At 34.5% G+C, this 23,791-nt stretch overlaps 1 protein-coding gene across 1 annotated transcript; it reads right to left on the bottom strand.

The window, feature by feature from the left end:
• Positions 1-690: 690 nt before the first annotated feature.
• LOC149413654 (NEDD8 ultimate buster 1) lies at positions 691-16,880 on the bottom strand. Its single transcript, XM_089644568.1, has 12 exons — positions 16,672-16,880; positions 14,879-15,138; positions 12,117-12,217; positions 11,758-11,873; positions 10,821-10,978; positions 10,377-10,573; positions 9,399-9,687; positions 8,275-8,446; positions 6,577-6,651; positions 5,337-5,439; positions 4,905-5,013; positions 691-3,801 (listed from the first exon to the last, which is right to left on the bottom strand). Exons 1-12 carry the CDS (start codon positions 16,798-16,800, stop codon positions 3,672-3,674), a joined length of 1,839 nt encoding a protein of 612 aa, XP_089500694.1. The 5' UTR covers positions 16,801-16,880; the 3' UTR covers positions 691-3,671.
• Between the last annotated feature and the right edge of the window lie 6,911 nt (positions 16,881-23,791).

Here is a 23,791-nt window from a genome sequence, read left to right as displayed (position 1 = left end):
ACAATTTTTTTCTATTATGAAATAATTGCACACATTTTAACATAATAATAATTACTGCATAAATATTATATTATAATGTATTTGAATATCTTTTGTAACAAGAATAAAATGATATACATAATAAAAAATCACGTTATATCTACGCAGAAAACGAAGAGATAATGAAATGCCATATAAATCTGCACCGTTACACTCCCCGCTTCATTCACATTCATACATCTCTAATTATTCAGACTTTTAGCATGATTCAACTGAAGTATATGGTAAACTAATCCACGTGACATTCTTGACTTCTACCATCCACTTCCGCATCATTTAATCTTATCTCTTCATTCGAAGTTTTGTCACAGATAGCTCAACCACACATACGTTTTAGAGATCTTATTTCAAATGCGTTCCGTCATTATGTTTGCCTTACTTTTGATAATTTTTATGGCTTACTTCCACAATTCACCAAAATCGATATCATAACGCAACTATGGAACTTTCTTAATACATAGATTATAATAAAAAAATTATCATATTTTGGTTTTGTTTGTGTTTTTTTATCATTTGATTGGCGATTTAAAACAGTGCAAATAGTAAAATTTTGGAAGATTACAAAAATATTTTTTTTATTTACAGATCTTTAACCGACCAACTTTAATTGATTAGAAACAAACCCTTCAGTAAAGAGACAAAACAAATCGATAAAAGTTATAATTTGAAAATTTATTTGTTAGAAAAGATAGCTTATTAGCATTACATAAAATATTAAGTTAGTATGCAATAACTGCGAATAAGACAATGATTGCGTCGTGAGGAAGACAATGATTGCTACCGACTCAAACATTTGCTACAAAAGCAATCAAATAGTTGGATATGCAGACGACCTTAACATTGTCGGAAGATCCTTACAGGCTGTAAGAGAGGTGTTTGACCCTTTGGAGACTGCAGCAAGAGAGGTGGGCGCGCAAATCAATGAGAACAAAACTAAAATCATGATGCAAACCAGAACCCCACACCGCAGAATAAAAGATAAAGTGAATTTTAAAAACTCCTATAACTTTGAAGTGGTTGAAGAGTTTGCCTATCTGGGCTCCATCATAACGCAGGACAACGAAGACCCAGTAGAAGTAAGAAAGCGCATCACAGCCGCTAACAACACTTACTTCGCGTTGCTGCCAGTGTGCAAATCCCGAAACGTCCATAGGAAAACCAAAATAACCCTGTATAAAACAATTATTAGAACGGTCTTGGCCTATGGATGTGAGGCGGGAACACTGACAGCAAAGTCTGCGGAACGGCTGGACACCTTCGAAAGAAAGGTACTTCGAAGAATCTTAGGAGCAGTGCGAGAGGGAGAGGCATGGAGAATCTGCCACAATAAGGAGCTATATGACATCTACCAAGCTCCCAGACTCTCTACTCATTTACGGCTCCAAAGACTAAGATGGGCCGGACATGTGCAAAGAAGGTTCTAACAGGACACCCGGGAGGTAAACGAAAGGCGGGCAGACCTAAGCTGAGATGGGAGGACGATGTCAGGAAAGATGCCAGAGGACTACTCCATGTTGCAGATTGGAAGACGACGGCCGAGGACAGAGGGCGGTGGAGGCTCATGTTAAAGGAGGCCAAGGCTCGAAATGGGCTGTAGCGCCATTGAAGAAGAAGAAGAACTGCGAATAAATTTAATCTTTTAAAGTTTGCTGCAGAATTAATATTATATTAAAGATCTATTATTTACAAAGTTTTGCCTCTTTACCAATTCCTAATCACAGCATGTTCAATTTTATAACATTTGTACCAAGTACTATTTTTTTGTTTATTTACAATTTAATGAGAAAATATATGTTTTGGTTTCCTATACAAACTACTAGAACACTCACTTGAAGAGAAGTCTCTATGTCACAAGACAATCATTAAAATTATTCAATATCAAGAAATTAATTACAAATAATTGGGATAAGTAGTCATAAGATAAACATTAATTTTATAAACAGTAAAATTAATTTAAATAAAAAAAAATATAAGGATAAGTACTAAACTTGTGAAAGTTAAAGGTCTTACACACATCCCTACAATCAGGTATAGTGGCGGTGGCGATATTGGCATCTTCTCTACCTGCCCGTGCGGCAGTGTTAAACTGATCGTGCAGTAAAGCTCTCGTCGGTTAAGATGGCGCCAACACTTTCCAAACATCAGAAAATAGCAATGGCTCTGTTACTTTCTTGCTGACCTGGTATTGTGAAGTCGCTGGTTCCGATTTCGGACTTAGGGCCGATTTGTCTACTCACGTGATGATCTAGGATGCTCCCCACCACCGCCCTGATATTTCCTTCAATTGCAGGGAGGTGTGTAAGGCCTTTAAACTTGATAAACAAATGTGTTTAATTTTATTAAAGTAAATAAACAAAAGCAATGCAGTTATGTTGACAGGAGGGAAAATCCAATATTGGGGGGAAAACACAGTTTAGGCGGGAAAACAATGATGTTAGGTGAGGTTAAAGAGATTGGTTGGATATTAGAGAAACGTGTTACGAAAAATATGTAAAATTTGAGAATAATAAACAATGTGCTAAAAATATAAAATGTCTATTTTTGGAGGAGCCACAGAGATTTATGGGAGATAATAGGTAAAGATATATTGGATAGGACACAGGTGAAAAAAAAGAAGAGATTTTAACCCTTACCCACAAGGAAGGTGAATGAAGAATGATTTCGGAATCGCTCGAGCTAAATATTGCTTTAGAAAATACTTTTTATTTGATGTATGCCGCTTCTCTGACAGCTTTGGAATAAATTATCTCCGATTTTTCAGAGTGTCATTTTTTCTCAAGGTCACGGAGGAGGAGGGTTGTAGCACTCATGACGATGGTGAAAAGTTAATTAAATGTGATACAAAGTATTGAAATGAATAACAAAGGGGAGACACCAAGAGACCTGCAGGAGTATCGTTTTTCCAGAGAAGGTCGGAACTCTCCAAAGGAGGTGAAGCTAATGGTGATGAAAATTTGTATAAAGAAATCAAAGAACTTACAGGGCTTGCAAAAGAAGAGTTCCTCTTGAAACAGATGAAATATTGAGCAAAATCTATCTAGCTATCCAAGATGTAACCAAACAAGGATAATAACAAAAAAGATCTATGAACTATCTATCTACATGAACCTGTATACATATTATGTACAAGCTTGGCCTCCAGGTAAACAGGATAGCTTTGGGTTTAAAAGTAAGGTCGGAAGGCACAAAATACACTAAACCATTTTTATTTCAGGGTAAATTGAAACTAAGTCATAAGGTCATAATAAATTAACATTATGTAATATGGACAGTAATTAAAGACTTCCAGGTAAAACCGGTTAAAAAAGTATTTTAAAAAATCGACTGGTAAAGCGCACATTCACAAGTTTTGATAAACTTTGATAAACATATGGATAAACATGCAATAATTATACATGGCACACATGTACTGATGAAGGACAACACAAGGTTTTCAGAAACATTGTCTCAAGAAGGAGGGATCGTAATACAACTCAACAATGTGAATATCTATACTTTGTGCAGATTGGAGGATTTAGAAAAAGTTGAATAACCAATAAAAACCATCTGCCAAATAATTAAAACCAAAACCGAGATATTCTTAACAGGAACATAATATATTTTATTTGGGTATTTCAACAAAAATTAAAAACTTATTTCAGAAGATCCTGGTATTGTTGAAGGAATTCTTCCTCTTGGTTTAAAGTGAGGTCCAAGTAGTCATCATCCTTGATGTCCATACCTTCGGATAGCCGTTCGAAAGCTGCCTTAACTTCAGCTTGCCTGAAAAAATTTAAACTCATTGAACATAAACAAGACCACCATAATCCTAGAGCCTTGTTCCTAGCTTAGTGCATAGTCACCCGAGCAATAGCTATCCAAATTTGTGAATTGTAAATTTATTCATTTTTTTTTGAAATCTTAAAATATAAAAAATCATAATAAAAACACATAAATTTGTTTTTATTATAAATTATGATGAGCCACAAAGTGAATGCTTTTTACAATTACGTATAAAAAATCAGCCTGCATATGTTTGTGCTCGCAAAACACGAAAAGCAGTCAACCGATATTGCTGAAAACTTATACGATAAGGCGATGCACTGCGTCGTGTAATATTTTAAATGGAGCCGCTATCAATAAAAGCCCTTACGTAGATGGTGATAAGGTTTAAATTCCCGCTTAACACCATCCGCCTGTTTTGATGTATGCAAGAAAAAAACATGGCCAAAAAGTGCCTTTTATTTTATTTTGTGGATGTTAAGGCACAAATATTTAATTTTTTTCCGATCATTTTATGAATAACTTAATTTGCCACATTACACAATAAAATTATAACCGAAAATGGGTTCGTAAGTAGGATATTTTGAACTTTAAAGCAGTTTTCATAGGCCTTTACATTATTTTTTTCTGGGCTTATAAAAAGATTTATCTAAAAAATACTCGATTATTTCAAAGGCCAAGATGTATTCTACTCGCAGTATTTAATTAAAGCATCTGAAACATTTCTAGGTGACCAAATTTTCAAACCAAAAACACATGATTTTGCATTACTGCGTAGTGCATCGTCTTAAACAATGAAATCTAGGTGGATTCAGTGTCTTTAAACCGCAGTAAGCAGTTCATATGTATCTATATCAATATTTGGAATTTATTTCATATTTGATTTTTGTAATGAGCACGGCCAAAATCAAAAAATAAACATCGGGAAATCTCTATCGCTCGAGTGGATAATTGAAAAATCCTAAAATATCAAAATCCATTTTGTAATGATGAACATCCATGAGGCATATGTGCATTGAAACCACATATTTATGTCAATACACTTAAGATTATAAACGGAAGCTAAGATATTTTTTTAATAGTATTTTGACTGGGTAACTGACATCTTGATTTGTTTCTTGCGTTTTTTTCTCTCCTTTTCTTCCGATTCTTCCGTTTGCTCCGAACTCTTTGCTGAACTGGTGGATGGGCCTGCTCCGGTGCTTAAGGATTCTAAGGAATAATAATAAGAATAATTATGATTAAAAAAATATACAAATTATGTGACACATCACAACACCTCCCCTGACTATACATTGTAAAGGCAGGAGAGCTATGTCGCCACCCAGTTGGGCAGCGTTGTGAGGCAGGTTAAGATATAATATGTACTTTCATCCTGTTGTAGAAAGACAAAGAATGATAACGTGATTTATAGTGTTAATATATAAAAGAAATAGCAGGTGTTTACTGAAAAAAAAATAATATATATATATATACAAAAGGAAAGGTTTGTTGCCGGGAGTGCCGAAGTTACCATTTGTAGAAAAATTAATTACCTTGGAAAGAGTTCATGAGGACATCGGCTGCCTTGTTTAACTGATTGCCACATTCCTTCAGAGCAGTCTCAACCGTTTTCCTTTCAAATCCAAGAGCTAGTAGCTAGAGAAGCGGACAGATAATAAAGTCATGTTAATTGTATACACATATTACATTCTATGCAAAGAAAAGCAAATGATTAGTGTACCCTCATTTCGGTGAACATTAAAGAACTTCTGAAGTTTCTTGTTGTATTTAAAAAAAGAAAAGAAACGGCGTTTCTTCAGGCTACAAATTATACGACAATATATTTAAATTCTTCATACTCCCGTAGTTAAATACTGTACATAATAGGCCACTTGCATGCAGATATTATTTGAAATTTTCACGGTCAAAAGCATTAGAGTGATTTATTTTTGGATTATTATGCCGTGTTGCGTTAGCTCCCTCTTTAGCCAACGTTTACGACAGCATTACAGTGTCCATCATCACATCTGCTCTGATGATGCATTTTATAATGTCTTGGAAAAAATAGTAGATGGATTTTCTGAGGTTTGGAAAAAAATTACAAACATATAGTTTTTAGATAATAAAATAAACAAATATGTTTTTTTAGCTCGCAATGTCACTGTATAAAAATGTCAGGCCTACGATTTTATTCATAAATTTTTTAATATTTCACAAAACGGTATTTGTTTTAATATAGCATTATTTTATTCCTCGGTACAGTGAAAAATCTTTTTATTACAGAATACTTTTGCAAAAAGAAACTAAATAATCTTTTACAATCTCTTACCCTACGGTAGTTGATGAATCCATAATTAAAGAATAAAACACAACATACAGTACGCTCAGATAGATATTACGACATGAAGTTTGTGTGAATCTTTGGCTTCTGACTTAGCGACTTACAATTTTTGGCTGTTTTTTTTCCATCCATAAAAAAATATGTCCGGTCTTTCCAGTTTATAAAAAAATGATACGATTTGGGAGATTGAAATTTTCAAAAAATTGCTAGGGTTTCAAAAATGTTTAAGAAAATGATACAGTATTTTTGCCTTAATCGATCTTCAGCATCCACATATGACTCTATTTGATTCGTCAAAAGATCATTTGGATAGCTACATCTAATTACATGTACATCTGAGAACAGTTTAATCTTCCGGTCTAATCGGGTTGTGTACAGGCCCCTATACTTCTTGTAAATCTACTTCACATCTGGGTATTGATCCCAGCTAATCTCTAAAAGTAAAGACTTACCATTTCCATAGCTTTCTCATCTGCAAAGAGGTCACCGTGGGAAGAAATACTTCTGGGGAGGTCTTCTTCTTTGAGCTGAAAAAAGGTTAAAGTTCAAGAAAACTCAAACATCAATATAGTAAATTGTGTAAAAAAATTATACCTGTAAGAAATGAAGGATTCCTTCAATGATATTAGAATCAATACACACGCCCTATAGCCAAATTTGCATTCCATTTCGGCAGCAAGGAGGCATGCATACGAGAACCTATTTTGGCACAAGGGTAGCGATTCTCCGATCCGCGCCGCTCGCAATCACCGTCTGAAGTACATACTTAGACGTCATTCCACTCAAACAACGAGTGAGTCGAACCAGTCGATACCGTCTTGTCTTCGACAGCTGTCAAAATCTATTATATTTTATCCTAACCTAAGATCGTTTCCCACGCGCTAATTGAAGTACAATCATCGTATATTTTTACAAAGTTGTTTTAAGGTCCCATGTAATGGCTGATTTACTGGCGGTGTTGGCTGCGATACATAATGTAGAGCAAGCTGAAGCAGCTACTTTGAGACCAAAAAGAACGGTTCGCCAAAGGGTCGATTCTTTCGCTAATTTGACAGACGAAGCCTTAGTACATCGGCTTGTAGTCACTGTTTTAAAAGTGAGATTCCGGTGCCTTTGTAAACACAGATTTCTTCATTATACTCCCGAGAAAGCGTCAAAATTATCGATGCGTGCTTAGTAGTTCACAATATGATAAATTTGATCTTCCAGAATACCTGATTGATCATAATCTAGATTTAGGACTGATTGCTGGTGGAATGGATGCTGACTGTGGGCCTGGGGTTGTCAACAGAATTAACCCAGATTTAGTAGCTGGTAGAGTTGTTCGAAATACGTTTATTCAAAATTATTTACATTAGATGTTTTTACTAGTATTTCTTTCCTTTTGTGGCATTTTGTTTTGACATTTCAAATTATCACCAAAGAAAGGTCAAAAACATCAGAAACATAGACAATATTCATAGGACGGCAAAATATAATCATCTCTTCAACCTTTCGACTTTCAAGAATACGTTTAAATGAAACATTCGGCAAAGTTTGTCGACACAACCGGTAATTTTTCGTTCATAGATGGCGCATAACGAATAACTTTTGATCGTTCGTGGAGAATAGTGTCCAGGGGGTTCAGCTTGCTCACATCGGAACATTTTGCAGAACAAATTGCCAATTATGGTTTCCTGTGCATTCAATCCGTGTAAATATATAAATGGTAATATCTAATATCTCATTACATTCCAAAGGGAAGCATTATTTGACTCATTTTAAACTTATTCAGTTTAATACTCGTATGATCAGATGTTAAGATGTCAGTTAGTAACAATTATACTATCAAAGTGTATGTAGAGCTAAGCAAAATACAAAGTTTATTGCAGTGGGTAAATTATACGACACAAATAGGTATTCAGTTTTACAAAATATTCGATTTTTGTAAATGAGTAAAACTTTTTTCACGAGTTCTGGGATTTTTAGTTACGACTATGGCTAGGAATTTGCGCACCATTATAAAAAGGGACAGCGGTTCATAAGTAGATGTCATTCAAATCACTGAACGATAGACGCCCACGACCACCCCACTGCCCCACTCATATTAGTTTATTCTCCGCATGTTTAAGCCTCTGCCTATTTCATTACTCTGTGGGTTCCTCCCTTACCATGTGTGGTTGCTCCAGTATAATCTGCACGGCATTGGACACGTGGTTATTGCTGTTCATGAGGGCCAGGATGGAGGTGGCCTTGGGGTAGCCCATGTCCTGTAGCATTTTCACAAAGGGTGCCGATACGTACTGCTTGCCGTCCTTGCATCGGCCCAGGGATCGGCTTTCTCTGGGAAACAAACAATAAAACATGATCAAATTAGACAATTTGAATGCAATCAGCGGTTTGTGGATAAGGAAAGGTATGTTAGAAGAGGGGGAAATATGCGAAAGACGGAAGAAACAGTCATGGAAGGTTGCAATACATGGAATCAATTGAAACGAATGACAAGACCCAAAACGCATCGAGCCTGCCTAATTATGGAGGCATTTTTGTTCTGTTGCATTCGATAAATCAACTTGTATTTTGATTATCATATTCCATACATAAACATATTGCTGAAGAACACCTAAAACATGAAGTCTGTTTTTAAGTATATCTAAAGAGACTGTAATGGCAAGGCGAATCAAGAATGGACTGTAAAATTAATTGTGAACTTGAAGTTGACACAACGATGGTTAGAGATGGTGAACAGGGAGTAAGGAAGGAATCCGACTTACCCCTTTGATTTTCGTCAACGTTGTTGCTGGTTGGTTTCACTCACAGGAGATGATTTATTGCACACGCAACTTCCACAACATCTGGGTTGGGTAAGAAACACACTGAGGGAACCGAATATGTTCACGGCACAGTATTCTACCCCGAGTTGATATCAATAAAAGCACTGATCATAAAGAGATGTTCATCACACCGGCTTCATCAATAAACTGATTTGAGAGTTAAGTTTATTGTTGTAAATGTCACACAAACGTGGGTATTGTCGGATAATGACAGGTACTTGTAGGTAATAGGATGGGACCAATATCAAGGACAATGTTAAAGGAAGATTGTTGCGTCAACAGAGACATTGAAATAATTATAGACATCTCAAATCCGTACACAGCGCCGGCAAGGAAGGGTTATTAAAATGATTTACATAAACAATAAATGTATTCATTTTTATCTGACTTAAAAATGACAAAATAATAAATATGTATCCCATGTACTGAGTACACAGCACCAGAGATCGAAATATACATACTGTTCTTCTTTGGCCCTCTTTCTGGCCTGCTCTCTCTGATCCCTGGCATTCATGATATGGGCGTAGGCCGCCTCCACATTGTTGCCGGTGGCCCGGAGACCCATGCGGCCCTCGGCGGAGGCCACACCTAACTGCATGAGTTCGGCCAGGGCCTCCGAGTCCACCTTCAGAGCCTGCAGCTCCTCCTCGCAACGGAAGAGCAGCTCGCGAGCCTCCAGGCGCCGGTTCTGGTGGTAGAGCACGATGGCTTGCAGCAGATGGAGACGCATCATCAGAGCTTGCTCGTTGGCTGGAAATATGGATCATATTTACCGAATGAAGACATAAATAATCAGATATCAGCGGTGAAATCAGCAACTACAAAGTGATAATGCTGTAAGCGCCTGAAATAAAGTTGGTTTCAAAAATGTATACAATTTTAGGAAATGAAGTGTGAATTGTAAATTAGTTGTAATGGTGTATAGAGTTATTAAAAGTGATGAAATAAAAACTAGGTTTTATAAGTTTAACATAGTTTTTGTTTCATCATTTTTCATGACTTTAATATCAAGGTTTGTAGGTGTGTTGAATTGTCATTTTGATGAGATGCCCGGTCACCGAATTTATTATAGTATATACCGTCATTCTTTGTTGACTGATTTGATCCTGGCATTGATCTAAAACAAGTGCATTATTATAAAATGTCTCGACAACGAACAACTTCACCCGGCTGTTTGCGGGAGACTGGCATCGCGACGAGTTTACAAAATTTCGGCAACGTTTGCCTTTGTACAAACCTCTATGCAGATGTATGGCAGTAGTCGCCAAGCTACTTGAAACATCAAGTATCGGATACTTGCGTATCCTTGTGGAAGAAGGGCCAAAAAGGTATTAAGCTATAATTAACTTCCAGCGACAGTAAATATATTACAGGTAATTTTATTTATTTTTAATATTAAATGATATTATTAGTGATTTCCAGCTATGTAGTTAGTTTACCGCTAGTGCCCTTGAGTGCAATCAGTCTCTCCAGGTTGCGCCCATAGCTCGAGTGGAAAGTGTCTTCGCAGCGGGCTAGTCTGGCTTCAGCATCGGGTATGTGCGTGATGCTGCGCAGATTCAAGTAGCACCATGCAATGTCCAGGTTGAGCAGTGCGTAGTTGTCTACAGACTTGAGTATCTGTGCATTACATTCGCTGTAAGAAAAAAATTACATTATCTAGATTATGGTTACAAGCATGACTGCCGCCATTCTGAATATTAGCACTTCGATTCTTCCACACGCGTTTTATCACACGACAGTGGCTCGACTGACCAAATCCTTATTAATACATATTTAACTGGTCAGTTAAATTAACTTTATTTAGTACTTAATTAAGTGAAGAATATATTAATTTAAATGGATATTACATCATTCTCAGAATGAAGCAACATTTTTTTTACCTGAAGTGTTTATCTGCTTCCAAAAGCAGTACAATAGCCAGGGGATAGTTGTCTCTCTTCAGTTCCTTCCTCCCCCTCTCATGCAGGGTCATGGCCACGGTGAGGGCTTTCCTTTCAGCTGCTGGCAACACCAGGGTGTTTCCCGATTGATCTTCCAACTGGTAACATTCAAGTAATTCATAATGCTCCGGTAAATGAGCAACATTTTACGATCATTTCTTGCTTCAAGGTATTTCCATCAAGATTTCGGTATTGTCTAGGCAAATCGCCTATTCTTGTCGACGTATTGTCTTGACGGTGAGTTCGCTCAGTTACAGATATTTTATTTATGGTTTTTAAATAGATACATAGTTACCTATGTATGCCAAATCTAATTCTGTCTCGCTGTTACATATTGTGTGCGTCTCTGTTCGCCACCTACCCGCTAACAAAACTGTTATAATTTCATCTACCTAAATTTAGGCAGCCATCGCTCAAGGCCTAGAGCGATAAGATCTAAATATGGGTAGCAATCACTCGACAGGATAAAAATAAATTTAGATATAAGTAGATATAATTAAGCAACCAATTTCTGATAAAAATGTTTTTTTTACCATGAATTTGGAATTTGTACGCTTATTTATTCAGTTTTTTCTAATATTCAATTCACAATTAATATACGAACTTGAAAAATTACAGACAGTCTGTCTTTGGTCATAGAGCAAAGCATGCCACGGCAAATAAACTAAAACAATAGGGAGATTAGTTAACAATGCCAACTTTCAAAATCATTCTCTTGAAGGTGGTAAAATTTGAAAGGTAGCAAACTATTTACATGAAGCTGCCGATGAAAAAATTAAAAAACAATTGCGTCAATATAATGATAAGCAGTGACAAAAATCAAATTTGTAACCTTATTCCTCTACAGAAAATGTTCATTTATAAGTTGTTTAGTTACCTGCATGTAGTGACCATAGTCATTGTCAGCATTCTCCGATAGCAGTTCTGCATCATTACGGGCTATTTGCATCACGGAATACAGATCCGAATCCTTCCGGAGACTTTCTGGTGTTTCTGAAACATTGAGAGAAAAAATATATATTTAAATATTTTTATAGTGATATTTTTTCTCTGAATCATAAAAAGCATAGTCGTAAAAACATTCAAAACATGTCATTGCAGACATCCGACTAAACATGTATTTTCAATTTGTAATAAATATTTGTTTATAAAACATTAAATTTGATGTACAGATGTTGGGTTGTTGCCTGGGATACAAATTTGGCAAAATTGAATCAAATTAAAAAATGGTTTTACCTGCTAACAAGACAATTAATATTTGGGCTCCATTCTTTATTCCCTGGTTCATTAACGAAAGTTCTCTTTTCACCACACGGCCTTGATGAATTAATTTTACCCTGCAAATGAAAACAATATCAAATTATATCTTGGGTGATAACATTGTCTGAGAAAGCAGCAAAAACAGTATAAAAACATTTACAATATGTTACAAGAGATGAAGTCTCATAGTGTAGTGTAGGCAGAAGATAAACAGATCAAGTTTGAATTTCGTAATAGGAGTCAACTTACTTTTGTTTATAACTCATCATGGTTAGTTTATTCCCATCAAGATTTTTCTTTTAATAAAAATGGTTGCTCCAGACCATGTTAGGGAAAGCAACTACAGAGGGTATTCGAGGAGAGGGCGGCTAAAGTAACCCAGGACAGGATGGGGCTAGGGGTTTTAGCAGGGTCGATCGATAAAACCTACATCAATACAATATCTAATCCTTCCCCACTGAGAGAAAATTACAAGTTCGAACCAGCTGTTGACTTGTGAAAAACTAGCGAAATGTGACAAGTGGTGTCCCTCAAGGATCAGTTCTGGGTCCAGTTCTGTATATTTTTTACATCACAGTCTGCATAAGATAATAAAATCGGATTCCATATACTTCACGACTAAGTGCAAAATGACTTAAATGAAGTGACTTAATATCTTTTATGTTTTTAAGTTCCTTAAAGGAAGATACAATAGCGATTCTTTCAATTTGGCACACGCAGAAAAAAAATGTGGTGAAATGGTCTGGCGAGTTTTCCAACCCATTTTATTTGAAAAGTGGCGTAAGGCAAGGAGGAAGCATGTATACAGCACTCTTTAATATATACACTGATGAACTGATTCAAAGACTTAATAATACCAAAATAGGTTGTCATGTTCAAGGAGTGTGTGTAAACAATATTGATTACGCAGATGATATGGTTCTTCTAGCACCGTCACTTAGCGCACTAATGAAACTACTCCAAATATGTGTAGATTTTGCAAAAAAATCATAACCTTGTATACAGGGTGTATCGGCATGTACCCGACAAACTTTAACCAGCTATTCCTTAGCATATTTGGAGTAAAAAATCTTAGGTGCACTTTGCTGTCCGGTAACGTTTTTTTTTTTAATAAAAAATTTACTATTCATATTTTCACCACATGTCACCACTGTTTTATCCTTTGTCAAAGTTTGAAAACCCATCTGGCAATATTTTATTCGAATTCCGTTGAATAATGTACGTGTGTACCTATATTGGCGCGCTTTTACAATCACAACGAAATGGCACGGCACCATTCGTCTCATTTTTAACTATTATTATTTAGTGTGTGCGAAAGAGCGAAGACGCTTTTCGACATACTTGCTTATAACAGCTGTTGAACACGAAAAGCAATGCCAATGACAGTGATGGAGTGTGGAAATTTTTAATTTTGTGTTTAATTGAAAAAAAAATGCTACCGGACAGCAAAGTGCCCATAACATCTTTTACTCCAAATGTGCTAAGGAATAGCTGGTTAAAGTTTGTCGGGTTAGTGCCGACACCGTGTATAATACGTCCAAATTTATGTGAAATTATGGTTTTCAAATGCGAAAACGAAAACATGCTAATATCTTCAGTATGGCTAGATGGAAGGAAAATGGATGTTAGTCGTAGCGTCAAATACCTGGGACATATTATCACAGACGACCTGAAAGACATCGAGGATATGGAAAGGCAAAGAAGAGCGATATCCGTTAGAGCAGGTATGCTGTCAAGGCGTTTTCACCTTTGCAGTACAAATGTGAAAAAGATACTTTTCAAGGTATTTTGCACTTCGCTGTACACGTCAGAACTGTGGGTGGATTACACTAAATAATATTGACTAAATCTGTAACTATTAGGCGGCTTTAGGCGATATGTGCGAGCAGGGTCAACAATTGATATAAAATGTTTCGACAGCCGTTAGAAAAAGCCTGCATAATTTAGATTGCCTTCTTGTGTGACAGATAAACTTTTGTTAACTGTCCATATACACAACTTTTTGAAGAATGTCCTTAGTTATGCCAAATAACTGACTTTTTAATGAACAGAGGAAGATTAACAAAACTATTAGAATTGAAAGAAGTCATATACGCGATCAATAGAATTCAGAAATATGTTCAGATTGTCATGAGTTCTGGCTAAAGACCTCATTGACCTATTAGTGTCAAAATGTACATGCTGACTTCCAACATAATTCTTGATTGCCAATGCTAAATTTTTGCCGTTTATCAGCAAATTTTATTTTCGCAATAACTTACTTGTTTTTTGCAATACAATATTTTTGTAAATTTTACTGTCTTACCAGATAATGTGATTGTATATATAAAAAAATAAAATATAATCTACCATAAGTAGTTTCAACAGCATATTTAGTTATATTCAGAGAAATGATTTTTAAATAGTATCCTTAAGCACCCCCTGCATACCCAATTTTTACCGATTTATAACACATTTAATATACCATCCAGTGTTGCTATCTTACGGTGATTTCTTACTTGTTTCGTTGTCAATGTCGGTTTGGCTATTAACACACATAACGAGCGCAACCGCGCTCGGGAAATATGTATAACATCATTGTCAGTTAAGAATATCGATACGATATTATTAAGTTATAGATTTGACCGTGCTAGACCCCCTGGATGCGTTCTGTCGAAGCGATGGGTCACTACCCTAATAGAACAAGGGGAAGAAGAAGATAATGATGGTTTTAATAGAAATTCAAATCAATTACCAACCTGATTGGGTCAATGGAAAGTTTACTGGCCACGGCATCAATAAGGTCGTTCCCAGAAGTGTTGAGTTTAATCTGCAGGTTCTGCAGTCGGCTGCCATCCTGGGCGGCGGGGGACTTGAACCTGAGCAGGGCCAATCCGGTCTCTTTGAACTCGCTGTTGGCCTTGGACCTCTGGATGGAGTGCTTCTGCAGTTCCTCGAGGGCGGTGAACACCTCCAACTCAGGGATCATCAGAGTTTCCGAGTACCTTTTGGCCAGAATCTGGAAATATGACAAACCGGTTATTTTGAGTTTGAGAATAATTATTATTTCATTTCATCGCTGTTTTGTTTTTTTTTTGTATGTTACCCGCCTCACTAGACGATATCTCTTCCGAGACATATATTATTATACATATTGCGAAGTTTGGGGACAGAGCATTTAATCGGAGTTAATTAAAAACATTTATTTAGAAAAGCGCAACCAATGTTAAGATTCCTTGAGGTGATTGAATCAACAAACGGCATAATATAAAGTTGATCAATTATTACTAGTAGTTCTATGAACGGTTGACCTCACATCCATAAAAAGTATGATGTTTCTAATTTTCTCTTATAATAAATGAAAATTTCCTCATTACCATCATTATCTCAGTGACAATGCTTTTTCAAACTTTCTTCAGGCAGATAGGCAACATAAAATTGAAAAAATGACTTGCAAAACCCGGTCCGAAATTTTCGGAAATCTGCATATGTCACAAAAAACCGTTTGGAACACTTTGAATGTAGACTTTTAAATTTCACCGGAAACGGAACGTAAAAACAAATTTACAGAAAGACGAAATGCAACAGGATTTCGCTTCGCTCAGTCAATTATTAATCTCAGATATTATAAATATTTATTTTTTAAGAACATTGCAAATAAGATACAATAAAATCGTTTTGGAAGAATCAATAATTTATGTTTTAATTGACAGTGGCTGAACACATCGGGTATTCACGCGTCAATTTTTTTTATTGTATTACCTATTTATATGACTATTTTATTTTGGATTTATATTTCAATTTTATGTTTGGGTACCTGCCTAATATTTTTTTTTTCTCTTTGTTTTATCTTATTTCCATTTTTACAATTTTTTACTTTATTTTATTGTTTCCCTGTTTTACTGCATTTCATGTAATATGGCAGACTGGGATTGCACTATCCTCCCAGTCCTGCTGGATTAAAACTTAAATAAATAAAAAAGCTCAATTCCTCGGCTGGAGGCCTCCATAACGACACAAGCAAAATTTCTGCTTATAATGATGGTAGCAGGAGATTTTGAAATATTGTCAGGTTATTGAATTTGTAACCCAGCAATGTTTGTCTTCAAAATTAACTAATTGTAAATAACAGAACGAGTACATTAGATTCAATAACTAATTGGAATCTTCATTTTCTAATTTTTATTAAAAATTATAAGTGTGTTGTTTTTTTTGCTTTCCCAGACATTCAATAAAGTAATCGAATAATAAAATATTATCGTCCGATTTGTTATTTTTACGTGAAAAAATAGTGCGCCGGCTGTGCGCCTGTAAAAATATATCGATAAGGAAAATGCAATGCAGAGATATGAACCATTTGCGAGATTTCACAATAGTATGAAATAAATTTAATAAAATTCCAAACAAGTTTAGCTATTTATAAATCACCATTAAACTACCCGATCGAGTTAAATAAGTTAAGTTATGTTAAAATCATCCATAAAAAACTACACGATGTAAAATTACATGTAGTTTGTGCATTTACGAACAATAATAAACAAAACAAACTAACCTCAACTTCTTTCTGACAAGGCCCGACATTTTCCTTGTAATATGGTTCCTGCCAAAGTTTGATCTGATCGCTGTTCAGTCTGGATCTAATCCGCATCAAGATGTCCTCATTTTTCAGTTCGGAATCCATTACAAATCTAATTTCATTCCACAACAAAGCGATCGCAGAAAAAATGAACAATGAAATTGAATGAAATGGTATTTTGCTTCGTCAGCTGAGACAAAATGTCATATAAATAAATAAAAGTGTTGCCAGTTGCCTATAGTTATTAGGGCGACCAGAATACAAAAAAAAACATTTTCATTGACAAGTGATTTTTCAACACATACAATATTCATCATAATATGATAACACTTGTCGACATTTATTTTTTTAAGTGCAGTCCCTTAAGCAAAGCTAATTTTTTTGTATGTATTTAGTATCCATAAACACGAAATGAAACAATTTTTTTTTTAATAGATCAGGTTTTTTTATTATTTAACAAAGTTTTTTCACATAATTCTTCCATAGTATGACAGGTACTTACTTAACAAAATTTCAAAACTAATTCAATTTAATTTTTTTTGCTCCTGATTTGCGCTTGTGAGTATCTTGAGAGTCTCTCTGCAGGGTCCAGCAATAGTCTGTTAGCATAGATGGACTCCACTTTCCTTGGTATCGCTTTTCCATAGCCGCCATTTCCTTGTTAAATTGTTCGCCGTGCTCGTCACTGACATCTCCCATATTTTCTGGGAAAAAATTCAAATGAGAGTGAAGGAAGTGTATTTTTAGTGACGTTACATTCCATATTTTTATAGGCCATGAGCATTTCAGACACAATGCTGATATAGTCTTCACTTTAATGACTTCCAAGAAATTTCTCGACAACATTCGAAGGCTGAAGATTGAAGGCTGACCAAGCGGCTAGCTCGACTGGTCTCAACACTGTTATAAAATTCGGATCAGTCAAGACCTCCCTTATTTGTGGTCCTACGAATATTTCTTCTTTAATTTTCCGTCGCTGATCTTAGGAACGTTTTGCTTTAAGTAAATCATGCCATTTCCATCCTTTTACAAAAATTTTCATCAAACCCAATTTAACATGTAAGGGTGTAAGTAAGATATCTTTAGATTTTACTAAGGGAGCATGTTGAACATTCTTCGTGCCAGGTTTAAGGTGCTTTCTAGTAGGCCAGTCCTTCTTGGCATAATAGGTTTTTCCTGTCTCTGCTGTCCCACTCGCACAGAAAACCACAATACTTTGTGTATCCCGCTTGTAGTCCTAGTAGGAGCCCTATTATTTTGAGATCACCACATATTTTCCATTCGTATTTTACAAATTTATTTTTTGTTAACAGCAGCTTCATGTTGTCATAGTTCTCTTTCATGTTTGCAGCATGACCAAGTGGAATGGATGGTCAAAAATCAAAAAATCAATTATAACTCACGAATAAAAATGAATTAATACACATTTTAGTAAAACTTAAAACCCATAAAAACCTGACGTGATAGAAAAAAACTAATCACATATCTGAAATCAGAGTGAAATTTCCTGTCAGATTTGGCTACTTTCGTTAAAGGGACAAAATATTTTAATAACGGTTTTGGTTATGAGAACGATCGTAACTAAGAATAGTGATTTTTAAGAACATGCATAGACATATGATATATTCATATGTCTGCGAGAACATGACATATTCAGCACAATTTGCCAGTTATTCTACGCGAGTGTTACCAACTACCAATATGCCAAAGGATCAGAAATGTGCAAAATGGGTACCCAAAACCATTTGAAATGCAAAATGGAAATGGGTCAAAACTTTTCCATTTGAAAATGCAAAATGCAAAATGGTTTTTAGAAAAGCATTTCAAATGCAAAATGCAAAATACCTATTTTCAAAATGCATTGAAAATGCAAAATGGTTTCTCAGGTCAAACAATTAAAACAATTAAAATAATTATAGAATTTTTAAACAATTTTGTCATTTAATAATGGACATCAATGTAGAACAAACATATTACATGATGGTAAATCAAAAAATGCCACGACTACGGATTATGAACCACAAAAAAATTTGCTCGGGACAAATGTTGCCAACGTAAAAACATAGAAACTGCTATCTAACATTTAATATTACAGCGTCATGGCCCCATGTTCAGTATTTGAATCAGTATTTTTTGTAATGGTATCACTCAATTGCCAGGACTTCTACCAGGGAGCAACTTGACAAATGTAAATTATCTCTCATAGCGAGGTTGAGGACCGACTGATATTTGGGGCTTATGAAAAAAAGATGAGTGGAGATAGTAGGAAAAAAGTTGCAAAAAAGCATTTAAAATGCAAAATGCAAAATGGTTTTTAGAAAAGCATTTAAAATGCAAAATGGAAAATACCCATTTTGCATTTTGCATTTCCATTTGAAATGGATTTATTTGAAATAAAGTACATCTCTGCAAACGATACCAAGCCAACTTGCACATTGGTTTATTTATGACTTGCACCAACATGCACATAAATAAAGACATGCGTCCGACCTTTCCCCAAATTTTATGTTAGGGCCCGTTCCCACTTCCGTTTTAAAATCGGACGCGGGTCCCGTTTTAAAATCGGTTGCCCTAGCGGCTGTAGTATGGAGTATATAGTATGTATGGAGATGTTCACACTTGTCCGAAACGATTTGAAAACGGATCCGGCATTTTTTGTCAGATGGATCGCCAGCGCAGCTCATCCGTTTTCAAATCGTGTCATATAGTTTTGTATGGAGTTGGTGGAGCTGTTCACACTTGTCGTCTAGTCGTTCCGGCAGAGCCCCCGCCACACTACGACCCCTCCCCGCCCGCTCCCAATCGCAAGGAAGCAGGCACGCTCCGTGATTGTATTTGGTTATTTTGTTAAGTAAATAAATTAAAACTATACTAATGGATAAGGAAATAAATCCCGAAAATTTAATCCCACTGGTCGAAAAAAAAGTTGTGCTTTGGGATAAAACGACAGAAGGGTATTAAAATAATTCATAAAAAATATCGGCGAGAAGTTTGCTGTTTATTCATGCCGGATTTTTAGGACAAATGCACTCTCTCAATTTAGTATTTTGATACGTTAAGCTCTCTGAAACTGGTTCCAGTAGATAGTTAAAGGAAGTGATAGATATTTTTGTCACTAACAAGTAATTTTGGGATTCAGAAAGGCACAGTCCTAGGCCCCCTACTATTTATAATTTATGTCAACGATATTTTCAAACTACCACTTAACGAAAACATAATATCATATGCCGACGACACAGCTATTATAGTGAATGGGATCGACAGGAATGTAGTAAACGAACATGCAAATAATAGCATGAGCACATTGAAACAATGGTTTGATACAAATCTTCTCTCATTGAACACTAACAAGACATACTATGTACATTTCTCAATTAACAAACTACAAACACTCCCTAACACTCAAATAATTATTCACAATAACAAATGTAATAAAAACACATGTATCCAAGGCTGTTCAATATTGAACTCAGTTTCAGAAATTAAATATCTCGGAGTGATAATAGAACAACATATGAAGTGGAAGAGACATATCTGTGAATTGGTTAAGCGTATCAGAAAGTGTGTATTATCATAAGATTAAGAAATATTTTAAAAAGAAGTAACCTAAAAAGAGTATACTACACACTAATCCAGTCGTTAATTCAATACGGAATTATTGGATGGGGGGGTCATACAATAAGATTCTAACCCCGATCAAAGTGGTCCAGAAGCTAATCCTCAAAGTAATACTCAAGAAACCCTTCACGTATCCAACAAGAAAAATGCAACTATCCAAATTTATAGAGATAATTTTAAAAAAAATTTGAAACCCACCTAACTAAAAGATATCAATACAATATCAAAATTCCAAAATGTAATACCAAACAAATGCAAAATAACTATACATATTTAGGAATAAAGTATTTCAACAACCTTCCGATTGAAATAAAGGATATTAACATACTTTTTTTTTTGTTTTTTCCCTTTATTGATATTTATTATCAGTCTATACTCATCTCCACTGTATTTAGATGTTCCTAATTACTCAATAATTAGTATGTAACAGAATACTATATATGTACAACTACATATAAAGATAATCCAGAAGTTTAAATTGTTCCTATTTTATTTATATACTTACATATAGCATAACGGTACTCTATTATTGATTAGTGTAACTCACTCACCAAGCACAAGAACCAGTTTCATCATTGGCGAGATTGCGAACATAAATATATTTTGTAACCATATGTACTTTTATAACATCCTGTACCCACTTATATATATATTAAATAAAAAAAATCTAAAATAATTAAAGAACTCTGGTTCATCACTTCTCAAGTCACTAATTAACACTTGGAAAGTTCCTACAGAAAATCTTTCAGCTATGATTGGGGGTACCCAAAATTTTCTTTTCGCTTTTTTTTTTTTTTTTAATAAGTCCATAACACATGACAACAAGAGCTTCATAGTCGTCCATTGCGCACAATCGTCTACTGAAGAATGAGCAAAGAAAATATTTTGGTTGAATCGACAATTATTTGTTTTCGTAGAGTAGGATCCGATTTTAAAACGGAGGTGTGAACAGGGCCGTAGGGTATTCGATCGAATTGCATAGTTATTGTCAGATTCATTTATTTAAAAATTCCCCGCTCCGCGCAACTTTGTTTGGTTCCTCTTTCCCCCTGATAGCCCATTAATTTGGACAAAGACATCTTGAGAGTATCTTTCGCTCCAATGGAAGGAAGGCCGGGTATGTGAAAAAAATAAAACATATCATATTCTTGGTAACTTAAATATTGTTTAATTTTCATCCATAAAAATATTTCATACAAAACTAAAATCAATAATAGACGTGTCTTCACACTAAATGGCAAAAGAGAACACATGACATATTCTTTTATGAAACTAATTTTACAACATACATCTATTTTCACAGTAATAATAAAATAATAAACTTATAGCAGTGTAATAACCTAACATAAAAAGCATTAATAACAGAAATAATTGATTTATAGGAAGTTTGAAACAAGCATGTTTAACCTTTACAACGCTGTCTATCCCATCAAGCGGCACATTTTAACACATATACATATTATGTACACTTCAGGATCACATATGCGACCTAGATAAGGTTAAAATAGCATTCGTCTGAGTATAGTTTGCATTTACAATGTTGAAAAATTGTTTCTTTTTCAATGTTTGTTATGCCTACTTATTGGTTTGAGCGAGAAAAGGACAAGGAATGTGTACATCAATCGAATTTAAATATTTAAAAAGCATTACACTAAGCGATACAAAACATCTTTTTACATACTTCCTGCCTGCTGTTTAACTTTGTCAAGTCGGAATTAACAACAACGCTAATCAATGTTTTAACAACAACAAGTTACCTACCTGCATATCCTCACAATACTGTTTTAAAAGCTATTACAATATTTCGATGCATCTTTTAAAATAGAAGTGTTTATTTACAAAGAAATGAATGTAAATCATTGTAAATACTTACCTAACCTCCGCACATTTAGGGGATTTATATAGATTATGAAGATTATACTTCATTACAACAATTGATACAAGAAACAACTATTTACATGCACGAAATAGGTTCTTAGTTTGGGCTAATGCATAATATATAATGGTTTGTGCATATTTAAATTGAAACGAAATTTTCGAAAAACGTTTTTCCATACTAAAATAATTCTAAATGATGGCAAAGGGATGGTTTTATATGGGAAATTTTAAACTTTAAATAAATATGGAATTTTAATACATCTACCATCCCTCCTGACAAGAAATTAAACATGTTTCCTGTATTAATAAAGTTGAAACAAAGTGTAATTTCCATAATCTGTGCTTATTAAAAGTGCGACGGTTAGGTTAGGTTTACATTTACCTAAATTATGTCTAATGATGAAGCTAAAAATTTAAATCGAAAGCTAAATTATTGATAAAATAATTTGTTAACCAAAGAACAGTTTATTTTCTACCTATTTTCTGATCAATAATTTCAACTGAAATAATAATTACTGTAAAGTAAATTAATTAATCCCAAATTTTTATCAGTGTACCAATATTTACTAAGTATAATTCGATTCACATAATATTTATTATGACATAATTTACATCTATACGAAAGTAAAAAAAAGAAATAAAGAGAAAAAACACATTTAGGAATTAAAATTGTAATGATAATTATAAATTGAGAATCAGAGTAGTAAATTAAAGAGTTACAAAACTATAATGCCAAATTGCATATTACTTTATAGGATAAACATAAATTTTACCAAATGAAAAAATATTATTATTATCTTTCAGGAAATTCTTAAATATAATTATGTAGTAAAAATAGAGAGATAAAATTATAAGAAAGGATATAAACGTTATTGAAATATTGACTCATAGTTCTTAAACCCTTCAGGTATTTTTGTACCTTTTAGTATACAAAACATCGATAGCTGTATTATTTCTGTGCCTTTTATGGCACAAACCAAGACAGACTCATAAAAGTCGTTTTATCTCCGTTTGTATTACGGTGAGATACAAGTCGTGGAGTTCCAAAACCCACTCTGGATTTTTTAGAAAATCTGGAGATAGTCACCAAAAACTGTTTGGAACACCTTACTTATGAAAGAATATACCTTTTATGCTTAATATCAAAAGAATTTTACATTATTCTTTTGATATTTAGCGAAAATTATTCATATTATATATTTTTATGTGAACTTATCAAAACCAGCAGAAATTTCCAAAGCGGGTTTTGCATCTTCACGCCTCATATATGATTTAAGCAGAAAACTAAATTATCTTTTTGAATTCAATAGTTTACTGTAATTACTCCTGTATAATTTTAAACACTAAACTGTTAAACAGTTCACCAATTTTAAAAATCATTACTTTCAAATTATACAAGAAAAAAATTAAGTTGCAATAACATTTATAATAGGGTCTGTCTAACTAAATGCCTTTTTCAGTTTTTAAGTTCATAGTGGAAAGTAAAATTTGCAATAAAAAACCAACCATTTTCATTTTGGGATACATTTAAAAACATCGGAAATATTTGAAAATGAATAACTGGAAATAAATCATGAATCTGATGGGTTACGATGTGACT

This window comes from Hesperophylax consimilis, chromosome 21, assembly GCF_061612785.1.
Source record: "Hesperophylax consimilis isolate HC1 chromosome 21, BYU_Hcon_1.0, whole genome shotgun sequence".
Taxonomy (NCBI): domain Eukaryota; kingdom Metazoa; phylum Arthropoda; class Insecta; order Trichoptera; family Limnephilidae; genus Hesperophylax; species Hesperophylax consimilis.
This window is presented reverse-complemented; position numbering and strand designations above follow the sequence as displayed.